The 14,042-nt window shown below is 36.6% G+C and overlaps 1 protein-coding gene across 2 annotated transcripts; it reads left to right on the top strand.

Moving 5' to 3' along the window:
• Positions 1 to 7,435: 7,435 nt before the first annotated feature.
• LOC140036746 (D-ribulose kinase-like) lies at positions 7,436 to 12,708 on the top strand. 2 transcript variants are annotated; one of them, XM_072079290.1, is made up of 9 exons: positions 7,436 to 8,419; positions 8,569 to 8,837; positions 9,125 to 9,264; positions 9,359 to 9,611; positions 9,743 to 9,875; positions 10,513 to 10,601; positions 10,781 to 11,058; positions 12,167 to 12,236; positions 12,343 to 12,708. In XM_072079290.1, the coding sequence occupies exons 1-9, from the start codon at positions 8,353 to 8,355 to the stop codon at positions 12,544 to 12,546; spliced, it is 1,503 nt and encodes a 500-aa protein (XP_071935391.1). In that variant the 5' UTR covers positions 7,436 to 8,352; the 3' UTR covers positions 12,547 to 12,708. The 2 variants fall into 2 exon arrangements, with proteins under 2 accessions (XP_071935391.1, XP_071935392.1); XM_072079291.1 differs by having other exon boundaries at positions 7,441 to 8,419; positions 8,569 to 8,813.
• The last annotated feature ends 1,334 nt before the right edge of the window (positions 12,709 to 14,042 follow it).

The following is a 14,042-nucleotide window of genomic DNA, read 5'->3' as shown; positions in this document are numbered from 1 at the left end:
TGTTACTGTTGCATTGCCTCTTTGCTTTGCTTTGAACCTCGTTTTGCTTGTTCTTTTGCTTCTCATGCGCCCTGTTTAAATTAAGTTTCCTGCCGGAACCTTTTCGCCTGTGTTTTACATTTTCCTCCTGTCAGCAGTTCTTGCACTGCTGTGTTTTTTTCTTTTTTTTTTTGCCTTTCGTTCAGCTGCTGTTACTACGTACAAATTATCTTGCCCCCTTTCTGTGTTGTGATTTCCCCCTTTTCCCCTTGAATTTCTTATATTTTTTCCCACTTTGTTCTCTGGTGCTTGTTGTGCTGCATTTACTCTTTCATATTGTATTTTCTTACCCTTTTTCCTCTCGCTGGTTTATTGGATGCAGAAGCAATTGTTGTCCTCTTCTGTGTTGCTCTGCTGCTGGGTGATAAAGACTTCTTATCTAAGGTTAAGGTACCATTACTTATTCTCCCTTCTATATGTGCTTTTACCTTGCTCGTGCCTAATAATCATTTGCTGCATGCTTTTGTTACCTCACTTTTGAATGTTCCCAGCTTTCCTCGGGCTTTTACCTTCTCTTTTCTTATCAAATCTGTTCTATGCTGCTGTGTAAACTCTGTGCTTTAGCTTTTCTTCACTCTGTTTCTTTTTTAGTATGTTGCCTGGGTTCCGTGGTGTTGTGTAAGGACTGTACTTTAGCTTTTCTTTACTCTGTTTTGTTTTGAATATCTGCTCAGTTTCATGCTGCTGTGTGAAAGCTGCACTTGAGCTTTTCTTTCTCTTCTTTTTTTTTTGGGGAAGGAGCCATTTGGTGCATGCCTCTCTTATGCCATTCCTTTGTGTTTCAATCTTGCTAGAACTTTGGCCTTCTTTATCCTTATTTATTTAGCGCTCTTGCGGTGTATAAGAGGTGTGCGTTAGTCTTTCTTTTCGCCTGCTAAAGTATATAGCGATCAGATGGATAGGAATACTTTGCGTCGCAAAAAATATGCAGAGATGCCACCTCTGAAGAAAGCGGAACTTCTGCGTTCTCGTAGGCAAACTCGAGCTTCAAAGAAAGCTGAAAAAGCTTTAGCTCCGCGCATTCGTAAGGTCCCGTTAGGATATGTGGAAACTGGTGTGTCGTTTCCAAATACTCATCATATGCCATATCATGGCGAAGATCCTGCGTCTGTGCATTCTCAGCCGTTGGGGAACACAAATGCTGTGTTTCCAGCTGATAATGCCTTTGCGATTAGAGAAGGATTAGAATTCATGTCGTGTAATCCACCGGGTTCCTTTACTGGTTATGCTTCCTCCTTTGGAAAAGAAATGCCTCTACAAAATACACTTGCTCCTGAAGGTATAGCGCCTTTGTTTAACATGCAATCCCTTGAGCCATTTAACTCCCACTCTCTAGCGGCGTTCAGCATTATTTTCCTTTCTTGGCTGTCATTATTTCTCTTGGATCTCTCCAGTTACGGCTCTCTTTGTTCTTAACTGCAGAACCCCTGTTCTGTGATAGCCTTGCACCAGTGAAATATCAGAGGTCATCTGTTGGACCAGAACAAAAAAAAATCCCCGTTCATGCCTCTGATGTCCAGCTCAGTGATGAGCCAGTTAGAGGAAAACATAGGGACGTACTCTCCCTTCCAACTGAAAATGAACAATCTGTAAACAATACGCATTCTGAAGCTATGCTAGGTTCATTTTCTTTCGATTCATCTCTTAAGACCCCTGAACTATCAATTCAAAAAGAATTTGCTTCTTCAAGTAATTCTTTGCCTGCTCAGATTTCAGATCCTACTTTAGAACTAGCTTCCGCAGGTACTGCCTTGCTTTACCATATTCATTATGTTTGTGAAGTTACTGAACCCCTTTGACCAGGCTATAAATACTAAATAATCAGCTTTATGGCCTGGTTTTCTGAAACCCTTCTTCCTTTGTTAACTGATTCTCCTTTAAGGTCCTCAGGCCTGTTTTAGCTAGCTTATTTAGTTCTGTGATTCACAGACATCTTTCCTACTCCCACAGAGGACGTGGCCAGGTGTGTCCCAACGTCTGGTTATTTGGAGATAAGAACCAGAAAAGTAGTTCCTTCTGCTGGTCCATCTATTGTCCGTTCTCCCTCCAGAAAACGCAGCACCCCTGAATCTGTGAACAAACAGAGCTCAGGTTGGGACTTGCTTCTGGTTTGCCTTTGCTATTTCTTGCCTTATATTCTGCTTTATCCAGATGACCACTTGTAGCTAATAAAGTTGTTCGTGCACGAAATAAAACTGCAGCGCTAAAACGAACAGCTGCGCGTTCAAACATATCTCGCCTTAGCAATATTCCTCACGCATCTCTGGTTCTGCCTCATGCTCCTGATTGTGAGCATTGTGGCGCGAAAAGGTTCCATTTGGAACCTCCTTCCTTTTGCTGCTCAGGGGGAGAGATCTCTATCGTTGCTCCTCCAATGCCTTATGATTTGAAACGTTTGTTCATTGGCAACGATGAAGAGAGTACTCAATTCAGGAACATTGTCCGCACTTATAACAACAACCTTGGCTTCACATGTTTGGGGTTTGATGCCGCAATTAAATGTGTTTGGGGTATATACATATTTAATATGCCCGCAATTTAAACCAATGCAGTGACAGAGGGAATATAATTAATTCTTGTTGTATATTTAAAAACACCCCACACAATCAATCCTCCACATAATAATAGAACAAAATTAATAGTGTTTCATCATTCTTAAATACTTTAAAATCTTCCATTTACTTCTCCGAACAATTCGTCCCATCCCTACATGAAGCAAAATCATCATTCAACGCAATTGTTTTCTTTTCAATCTTTTTTTCAACACCATTTACTTTTCACAAAATTTTTTCATTTCATGTTAAGTGCAAACCTTTATTTACTCGCGTTTTCTTGCACATTGCTTCTTTCAAAGTTTCATCGTTTTATGACCAAATAACTTAAATACAATCCATACGATTTATCATATCTCCACTTCGGAATTTGGGCATTTTCTGGGCAACACGAAATTAACACCGCGCATAGCGCGGTGAACCCCTCCTAGTCTTAAATATTGGGTGATATAAAAGACATGCACATGCTAATGTATAAAATCTGTTCTACGTATAATTTGAGAGTTATGGAAACAAACATTGCTTGCAAGACGATAGCCCAACGAGTGTGTATGGGACAAAAAGGAGAAAGGAGAGTGTGTACGAGACTAGTACCGTTGCCGTTGCATAGCATGAAAGTATACGGACGTATGGGTCTATCCGTCTATAGCCTCGTTTGGAGTTGCAGTGCTCATGATAAAAAAGCACTTGTAAGGCGTTTGGTTGATATTATTGGTGTTAAAAGTACTTTTAACAAAAATTCAAATTTGATATTTTTAGGGTAGCTTTTGTAATTTAAAAAATAAAATATTAAATTTAATCATTTTATCTTATATTATAAACTAAATAAAGAGATAAATATATTTAAAAATTTTCAAATCACACGTTATCCAATACAATAAACACTTATTGAACTATATCTCCAAAGAGTATACTTAAAAGCAATTAATAACTACTTTTATTAAAAGCTCTATTGAAAAAAATATTTTTTAATAAATTACCGCAACTCCAAATGGACCCTGTGTGGGTTTTGAGTTTGGATTATAAATAATCAACAAATATACCTAGACTTTAACATTCTTAATAATTTTACGGGATTTAGGTCAAGATATGATCTAAAAAATTTGAGAAGTTGAACATAAACACGTACAAATTGTGATGAAGTCTTTGGTAGGTGATTTGTGACATAAGAACTACTTTAAATAACGTGCCTTGCATTTAGATTAAAGTGAGCCTCCTCTCCTTTTAATTTTTTGTTTTTATCAATTACATCGGCATGCATATATGCGATTTTTTTTTTTTTTTTTTTTAAAGGAGGAGAGACGGCAAACGGATTTCTTTCGCCGAACAAACACACTTTTACATACGAAAAAGCAAAGCGGTTAATTTCAGGTAATTTACAGATACTAATTGCTTGGGAGTTGGGCCAATTCCCAAACTTTCTGCTCCACGGAGTACCCATATCCGAACGACCCCTGTTCTTACTACAAATTAATAGCCACGCCGTCAGGATCGGATGCCTCAAAACGTAATGAATATCGGGAGCTGGATCAGATCAACAACCGTCTGCCTTTGCAGCATCTACTTTTTGGCCTCTCTCACGTGAAAATGGTGAGGGTTTTGGTGATAAAATTGGACCATAACCGTGCCTTTGGAGTCATACTTTATAAAGTATATGCACGGAAATGAGTATTACGAGAATCATTGAGAAAAAAATTCAATCAAACTGATAAAACCAAATATGCAAAATTATCAATAAGTTTCCAAAAGATCACTGGTAGCTTCAGGACGAATAATGAAACCAATCAGGCTTGCTACGAATTACTCCATCTTAATTGCACCAACACATGAAACCTACCACTAATTACACACCAAAATGTTTGTCAACCAACCCACGCACGCGAGACACACAGCCAGTTCACTGAAGTTGCATATTGTTTAAAAAAATGGTATCGGATTACTACCCCAACCTACCCCCAAAAAATTAAAAAATTAGAAAAATATTTTTAGGACCAGTTTTTAGTGGCAGTGGTTAAAATAGCAAATTAATGAGGCTGTGTTTGGGGGAGGATTAGATTAGGTGATGAGGTGTAAGGAATTATAAACAGAAGATTCTGGATGTAAGATCTCTTTTTTTTTTTTTAAAAAAAAAGGGACGGATATCTACCCTCCTATCCCAGAAAAGCTAATACAAACGTTCGACGTGGAAATCAATCGAGCACCAAATGATCGGTGATGAATATTGAGAAGTGCACGAATAAAGACGAGGTAAACGTCGAGAAGCAACGCGCTACGCTGACGTTTACGTTCGTGCAACAATTTTTGGGGAATAGACAGAAACGTCGCATTCTTCCATCCATGATCAGGAGCATGCGGCTTTATTTATCCATCTCCATAGCCAAGTATAGAAAGAGTAGAGAACGATTATTGGTTTAGTTATATGCTACTTAAGATGGACTTATGTTCAATTAACTAGAGCACGAGAGATTAATCTAACTTTTGAGAGAGAGAAACAGCGATTGTTTTGAAACTTTTAAAACTAATTTTTAATTTACATATATGATATCGCAAAAAAAAAAAAATACTATAATAATTATTTCAAATAATAATCTATGCAAAGATGCTTGAATGATACTCTATTCAAAAGTCGAGTTCACACTGGCTTGCTCTGGCTTAATAATTCTTTTGCATTTCTGGTTGATATTCTACAAAAGAGGAGTAAATTCGAAAGAGTAGTGTAAGACAAGAAGGATAGGTGGTGTGGGGAGTTCCTAACTTCCCATCATTAACCCATCATATTTCTTCTATAGCTTGACAGCACATGCAACCTTTCTACTACTATAGTAGCCTGTGGTCCTTGCGTGCGATCGCAATGGGACGGGGCTGGGGCCTTCAGCATCATGTATGTTGTGAATTGCATATTTGTATGCCTAATCTTTTTTTTTTTTAGTCCAAATTAACTCTTGGGCATTAGCTCAATTGCATTAGTCTTTACAATAATGTTTGTTGATAAGATATAAAGGAGTTTTTCGTCCAATATCAATGCGTGCAAGTTACTTTTAGCCCCACCATTTTTTAAGCTAATGTTGCTACCGTGGAGGTTGATGGATTAATATTCCTTACAGTAAAGATTTAGATTCATGAACCTTATCCCTCTTCACAATTGAAATCTTGTACTTTAGAACCGAGAAATTTTTTTTTTTGTGCTTTCTCGAACGAAACCTTCAGGGCCTTTCAGCCGGTGAAAAAAATGTGCTGGGGTTTTTTTTTTTTTTGGGCGAGGTGGGGGACGGTCCCTTAAAAAATGATGGTTAACTTTTTATGTGTTGATAGTGTAGTGTTTCTTTTTACACTATTATCTTTGAACGTATACTACATGTCTACGATTTGAATTTTGAATTGAAATTCATGTTATATGGCATGATCTAAACATGCTAGTGTAAAAAAAGTTATATACTGCACAATATATCAAAAGTTATCCAAAAAGTTACTTCTTCCATCACATAAAGATAGGTTCATTTTTCTCTTGCGATTATTTCAAATTATAGACTCCTTTCTTTTTTACATGGGCAGTTAGTTAACCAAACATTCTATTCTATTGACGAACCATTATAGGAGTAATAAATCCAAAACTAAACTTGTATTAAGGTATCGCATATGAGTAAAGTACTAAACAAAATTGATTACATTAACTAACATTTTTTAATCTAGGTAAAAGTGAAGGTGAAATCTATTTTTGTGGGAAGTAGTTTAGGATTTTCTATAGGCTTTGGAACATTAGTTTAGGATGAAAAGTGGGCTGGGCCTTGGCGAGTGGTGCATTCAGCCCAAGCCATTCATAAACAAACTTCGGCCAGAGGCCTGCACCTATAGTTTAGAACGGATGGCTATAGCAGAAGAGCCGTCGACCAAAGTCGGCAATCTAGATTTAGGTGCGTTTGATAAAAATTAAATCTGAAATTTGACTTATAAATTTGTTAAATTGCTGAATTATTAAGTATTGAAATTTTAAAATTTGAGTGTATTTTTTATCATATGATAAGTAAATAATTCGGAATCACTTAATTAATTAAGAGTTCTATTTTTTGTTATAAAACATGTCTAAACATTTTAAAATTTAAATTTATTAAATTTAAATGTTGAATTAGATAATAAAAAAGGGGCCTCAGTCGGCAGAAAACCAAGGAGTTTGCCTTTTTGTTCTTTTCAAAATAAAATACTTAAATGGCACTTGAATTATTTAGTTTATATATTTTGGCCATCCAACTATGAAGTATATGACATTGCACCTTGAAAATGTAAGGACTGCATATTCTTAGTCCTTTCGTCAAATCTATCAGTCAATCCTTACAAAAGTTATATCAAAACCACGTAGTTTTAAAGTTCTAGTTCTCCCAACTTTGTCTAGTAACTACTGAAACTACTAGTTGTCAGTTAAAGATAGTTAATCATGACTTGACTACTATCATTCAAATGTCAAAATCTCATGAAAATACACACGTCTCCGTCAACATTGATGGCGGAAATTAATTGCGATAGCTGATATTGTATGCATTTTATAAGTTTAGGAGGCAATGTGACACACTTAATAGTTAAAGGGGCAAAGGTATAAAAATTTAAAAGTTCTAGAGCCATTTAGGTAATTTAATCTTCACCCTGCCCGTCAAGTGGTAGTTTTGGTGAGGTGATTTGAACACGGAAATAACAATTTTTGAAGCATTTATTTAAAAAAAAATCTTACTTTAAGCAAAATCTATACAATATAAATACCTTAGCAATAACAGTTGATATAAACATTTTTGGTCCTTTTTAAAATTTTTAATCCTTATAAAGTTTAATTTTTACCCTAATTACCTAATCATATTTTTCAATATAACTACATAAACACCCTACGTATTGTATCTACCAAATTACTATAATCATATAAATCAAAGTTTTTTCATAAAAATTATATATATATTTTTTATATGTAATAAATAAAATTTACATAAAATTGATTATTTTAATTATTCCCTAATTGCAAACACATTGGGTGTGCACTTAATGCTAGCAGAATTAATATGATAGATACAAACTAAATGATGGTCCACTTTTTTTTAAATTTTTTTTTAAAGATTCTTATCTTTACTCCATTACATATATGTGGTGAAATTCAACCGCTTTTTTAGATATGAACTCATTACTTTATTCCTTGAAAGAAAATAAAATATCATAACGTACAAAATGAGTAATTTTAGTTAAAAAATGGAAATAAAGAGCTAGGAACCAGGATCAATTATTGGATTGGCCATTTTTTCAAAAATAAAATTTTCAAATACAATGCTACAGTAATACACAATAACTCAAAAAATATCTCATCCATACAATATATCAAATATTTAAAAAAAATTTATAGTAAAAATTTTTCATATACACTATTATAGTAAAATTTTTTAAAAACATTCTCAAAAAAAAAAAGTTAAACCAAACGGAGTAAAATTTTTATGTGTTTGGATACCCAATTTTTTGGAGCACGAAGACTAATAAAACGGCCTAAGGGTAATATTTCTCTTGTCAACCTTATTACCATCATCTTAGTGGAAACGAAATCTTGGAGCGAGGCATCATAATTATTCTGGCAGTCCCGCCCTGCCAAGTTTTAGCCACCACATAAAAATCCTGGGAACAACACACTTTCAGCTTCCGCAAATCGTAGCGGCTTCATCCATCTCCTAATCGTACACCACTACTCCGCTGGTCACCAATTTTATCCGCTGGAGCTGAGATAGAAAACGTCAAGAAAATGGTGACCTCTGTTTACGCGTCCCAAAGTCTGTTGCTTCTGGTCCAACCTTCATGCCTCAAATGGAGTAAGTCTTGTTCCCGCTTTCCGTTTTCAAACGCAAGTAAATGTAATAAGACGCTGCTCTGATATTGTTGTCTTTAATCTTTTACCTTTATTTTATTTTATTTTTTATTTCTGGTGAAGCTGTCTTTAATCTTTACCTTAATGTTTCAGGACTTCCTACTTCAAAAAAGCTAATAATATCAAGTGGTTCAGTCTTTACAATCGGACACAAATCAAAATCAAAACAGCCAATGGTTACATTTCGGAATAGTAAAAGGGATGCTAATGCGGATTTTGAAGCGGGGAAGCGGCTTTATCTGGGGATGGACTTTGGTACCTCTGGAGCACGCTATGCTTTAATTGATGAGGAAGGGAATATACTTGCCGAGGGGAAAAGAGACTACTCTTCGTTTATGGTAGCCTTTCAATTTGAGGCAATGGTTTGTTGATCCATATCTAAAATTTATATACATATATATATATATTTTAAAGTTAAGTTGGTCTTCCCGTATATTGTTGCTTAAAGGTAAGGTAGAACCGTAGAAGTATAGCAACTTGAATTTCAAGAACTGAATTAATTAACTAATAAGTGTTGGCGCGGGGTTTAAGTTGGGATTAAGAAGTGAATTTACAAGGATTGTTTTTCTTTCTTTTTTGGGATTAAGAAGTGAATTAATTTGTTTACTCCATCACTAACACCTGGAGCTGGTTTTTATCTTCTAGAAAGAACAAGGAAAAAGTTGATTTGGTGCAGTCCTGGAAAAAGACACTCTTCTCACTCCTCGAAGATGTCCCTGTGAGTCTTCGGTCAAATATTGCATCCATTTCCGTTGATGGAACTTCTGCCACAACCATGATCATAGATGGGTAGATACTTCGTAATTTGACTTCATTTTTATTTTTTTTCTCTGCTTCACAAATTCCCTACTTTTGACTAAAATCTGCTCCAATGTAAATTTAGCAAAACTGGAGAATCTTTATCCAAGCCATTTCTCTACAACGACAGTTGTCCTGATGCTTTGCCATTGGTAAAGTCCATTGCTCCTGAGAACCACACAGTATGCATAGGATCTTCTACGCTTTGCAAGCTTGTATCCTGGTGGAACTCTTGTGGTTCAAATAAGGATTCCGTGGTGCTGTTGCATCAAGCAGATTGGTTGTCGTGGCTCCTTCATGGCAAGCTAGGAGTTTCTGATTATAATAATGCACTGAAGGTATTATGTTATTCATTCCCAATCTTCTTTCCCCTCCCCCGCCCCCGCCCCCCACAAAGCCATTGGGACTGCCGGAAATTGCATTGAGATTTTTGCGTCCCTTTACACATTATTGGCCAATTCTCTCTCAGGTGGGCTACGATCCTGAAATTGACTCCTATCCACCTTGGCTGCTCGCTCAACCCTATTCTTTTGTTTTACCTTCAGTGCAAGCTCCTGGTACTCCAATTGGTTATATGAAAGAGGACGTTAGAACAAATTTTGGTACGCTTTTGTTCTACAACATTTTTGTCATCAGTAATTGATCATAAACCGGCTCATAAACCCAATATATCCCTCTTATATGCTCATGTAATTTTGGTCACCAACCAATATGGATGTAAATATTTATTTGTACTAAAATTAGTCTGGACCATCATTATAGTTCTGATGTAAACATCCGCATTGATGTTATAAATTGCCTGCCCTTTTTCAACAGTCTGCATGTCCTTGTCGCGAGCGTTATGCCTATGAAGTTCTTATTTAGATCTTTGCTAGTATGCAAAGATTTTCTTTCACTTTTAGAGATCGAACTATTTTTCATTCATTATCATGTCATTTCTCTTGGTGACAAAACCATTGTCAAATTCATATTCAGTTATGACAGGAAATGAAGTTCCAATTAGGTAGTCTGTTTTCAATTCCCGACCAAATGATGCAGCTTTTCTTATTAATGTTTGCTGGATAAAAGTGGTTAGAGTAGTACAAAGGACGTCGTTTTTTCAGTTTGAAGTTTTGCATGATTATTAACCATGAGATACTCTACTAATGTATGATACAGCTTTCTACACTATGATCACCTCATCCCTTCTAGCTATTGGCATTTACAGTCTGGCCCTCATATCATGCATCATCTGGACAGGTTTCTCAGAGAATTGTGTTATCTGCACGGGAACAACTGATAGCATAGCCGCCTTTCTTGCAGCACGCGCTACTCAACCTGGAAAAGCTGTGAGGTTCTTCTTCATTTGTTTATATAATTCTGAAATCCGAAAGTTGTGTATTCTTGTTGCTTCATTGCTGTGCAAATTTGCTTAAAGGGCCGGCAGATTGGTGTAGTTTGTGCGTGGAACTTACCTCATCTTGTATCGAGTTTGCAAATAAAACATACTCAAATTGATTTTACTCAGGTCACGTCATTGGGTTCCACACTTGCCATAAAACTTCTTAGCACCAGAAGGATTGAGGATTCAAGATATGGGGTGTATAGCCATCGTCTTGATGATAAATGGCTCGTTGGAGGTGCTTCAAACACTGGTGGAGCTGTTCTTAGGCAGATGTTTACAGATGATCAACTGGAGAAACTAAGTGAAAAGATAAATTCTTCAGAAGCATCTCCTCTTGACTACTATCCCCTTCTGTCAGTTGGAGAGAGATTTCCTGTGGCAGACCCAGATATGCAACCCAGGTATGCAAAAGGTCTTGACGTTATGAGGAAATTAGTAAAAGAGTTTATAAATGGCATGATGATAAAAGAAAAAGAACATATCTGCAAAATTTATGCCAATTCTTCAGTCCTTGATTCTAGCTAGCAAACTCATCAAAATTGAGAAATTCTGCTATTCCTGATTTTTGGTACTTACTAATTCCTCTGTTATGCATTACTATAATTAGAGCTGTGAGGAAACTATGTTGTGGGCTTGATTACCACGGTCTATAAATAAGCAAATGACTGAACCTTGGGTCTATTCTTGCAAGTTTGCGTTTGCTGCTGACATGCAGTCTGTTTATATGGAGAATCTGCAACTAATCACGTGTTTTACTGTACTGAAGCTTGGTTTCCTGATTATCCATTGGTGTTGATTAACTATTGATCTCCTGTTTGATGATTAATGGTGTATTCTGCTTCAAGTTGAATGAGCAACTTGGTACTGGTAAAAATGTTGAGTTTGAAGTTATTTGTACTCCTGAAATTTTGTAATCATGAGTTGCTGAATATATAACTGGGGTAGTATAGAAAGTTTCGAGTGGATGTGATTGCAAGGGCCAAAGACCAATAGCTTTTAACTAATAAACTCAAATATGCTTTTATTTTACTCCTAATTTTTTGAAGCCGTGGTCTACTTCATACTCTTCTTACCCAGATCCAATAGCTTTGACAGTGAAAAGGGTGTAAAGGGAAAGAGAAAAATTAAGGCAAAAAATGTTGGTCACAAATATGGAGCCTGCTTGGGTTTCATTAGCCATCCTGGAGGCAACATTTTACTGATGTATCAAGGGCTTTGTTGTTCTACCTGTGGATTGTCTGTTATTGGTACTGTTGAGAACAAATGCAAATAGAGGGCTTCTTCAGAACTCAATATAATTATCATATTGTTTGCAGACTTTCTGCTTAGGATTTAAAGCTTCTTTCTCTGTTGCATTTGAGATTTTGTATGAAATTGAACATTCCTGTGCATCTGTAGTTAATTGACATTGCACAAAACATTCCACCTATAACAATGAGCTGCTAACTCTGTTAATGGGTGCTCTGTTTCTTTCCCGTTTCCACTAACATCAGCCACCTGCTTGTGCAGATTACATCCTCGCCCAGAAAGCGATGTAGAGTACCTGCATGGCATTTTAGAATCTATAGCCCGAATTGAGGTAGAGTACTTGCATGGCAGTCTCCTAAACCCCTCACTTTCCTTTTTTTTTTTTTTTTTGTCATTTAAATATGCTCAGAGAGATCATTTACTTTGATATTGGATAGGCAAAAGGCTACAATTTATTGAAGGATCTTGGGGCAACCCCAGTTGAAGAAGTTTTTACAGCTGGAGGTGGATCAAAAAATGACAAGTGGATAAAGATTCGAGAAAGAGTGCTAGGATTGCCTGTGCACAAGGCGCTGCAGACAGAAGCTTGCTATGGAGCTGCATTATTAGCAATGAAGGGTTCCTCATTGAAAGGAAGGTAATTTAACTAGTAGGAAACTTTGAAACTTGTTATACTAGGATAAACGCCAGAAAAAATGATTGGTTATACCCCTTGTGTGTGTGTGTGTTTTTTTTTGCCCTTTTTGGGTCTCATGACTCTCAGCAATGTCTCCCTCTATCTAAATATATTCTGCGTTCCTAAATTGTCTAGTAACGATCACTCGCACTGTTTAGCAAAGCCACCAATTTTGATGCCTTCATAGATGCACTGGGGGAATATTTACCCTGAGCCTGTAAGCTGCGGATAAAGCAGCAAGGGCATTTAGGTTGATAAGCGCAAAATGCTTGGTGAAATATATGCGCAGACGAGCGAGCTCCTCATAACACCCCCTAAAAGGTCACCAGCTGGACCGTGGTTCGCTTTCGACTCTCTTTTGAGGAATTCGTGCCCCAGTCGTCTGAGTTGGGAAACGGGCGTTGTTACCATTCTTTTTATTTCCCTAATTAATTCGTCAAAAAAAAACTTTTGGATTAAGAATTTACCAGAATCGGAAGGGAACATGAGCCATGATCAGCTGCATTAGGTCGTTGGCGGTAGATATTCTGTATTTACTTTCTAATTACTTTTATCGTTTGTGTAAATCAGCGTCGCGTTCTTTTGCATAACCCACAACTATGGGGCCGGCCAGAGTACAGATCAAGCGGTAATAAAATGGACTGGCAAGATTTCGAAAAAGAAAGAAATATATATATATAGTAAAAGAAAAGCAAACTATTACCACCCAGGAGAAACAAAAAAAAAAAAGGTAAAGCAAACAGCAAAGTCGGTGGTGGCAGGGGCGGCCAGTTGAGTTTAGATATCGATTTTCTGAAGTACACTTGGGGAAACGAAGGAACATTCGCCATCGGAAGCTTCAGACAGCAGGCGTGCCTTCCAAATCACTACCGAATCCCTGCATTTAATGCATTACAATCATGGTCTAGTTACCTAACTTTTTTGGGTGTCTTCCACGCGCTCTTTTGTTTTTCCTTTAAATGTTTTGCTGGAATTTGTTTAAACAACCAAATTGTAATAGTCTATGCCCTAAAAATAGTAATACCAAGTACTTTTGGTAATAAAAACTGCTAAAAAAAACCCAATTGAAAAAGATAGGCCGCGGCATAAGTTGACGAAAATAGGTTTAATTACATTCACACCCCTTGAGGTTTGTCAATATTACCATAGAAACCTTGTAGCTTGACCAAATTATATGTACCCCCTGTTAGTAACGATTTCTTAACTCTGTTGAGTCTTGACTGATGCTATAAAATGACAATAATGCCCTATTTTAACAGATTTTGGAAAAAGAAAGAAACATAATAAAAGGCTATTTTTCCTTAGAAGAAATAAGTGGATAAATAACTAAAACAAGAAAAACAATCATTATGTGAATTGCCACCCCTAATTCTCCTGCTCCGTCGACACCACCACCTATACGCCCTTTCTTTGTTCTCCTTTCTCGTGTATAAAAACATAATATGCAAACATTGAAATTCG

Source organism: Coffea arabica, chromosome 2e (genome assembly GCF_036785885.1).
Source record: "Coffea arabica cultivar ET-39 chromosome 2e, Coffea Arabica ET-39 HiFi, whole genome shotgun sequence".
NCBI lineage: Eukaryota > Viridiplantae > Streptophyta > Magnoliopsida > Gentianales > Rubiaceae > Coffea > Coffea arabica.
The sequence above is the reverse complement of the archived record's forward strand: the minus strand, read 5'-3'. Positions and strand labels throughout refer to the sequence as shown.

Excerpts from the sequence above, each read along its gene's own strand:
- LOC140036746 (XM_072079290.1), top strand. The coding sequence starts at position 8,353 with ATGGTGACCTCTGTTTACGCGTCCCAAAGTCTGTTGCTTCTGGTCCAA. Across the intron at positions 9,876-10,512 it reads GGACGTTAGAACAAATTTTG|GTTTCTCAGAGAATTGTGTT; the intron begins GTACGCTTTTGT and ends TCATCTGGACAG. Across the intron at positions 11,059-12,166 it reads GACCCAGATATGCAACCCAG|ATTACATCCTCGCCCAGAAA; the intron begins GTATGCAAAAGG and ends CTGCTTGTGCAG.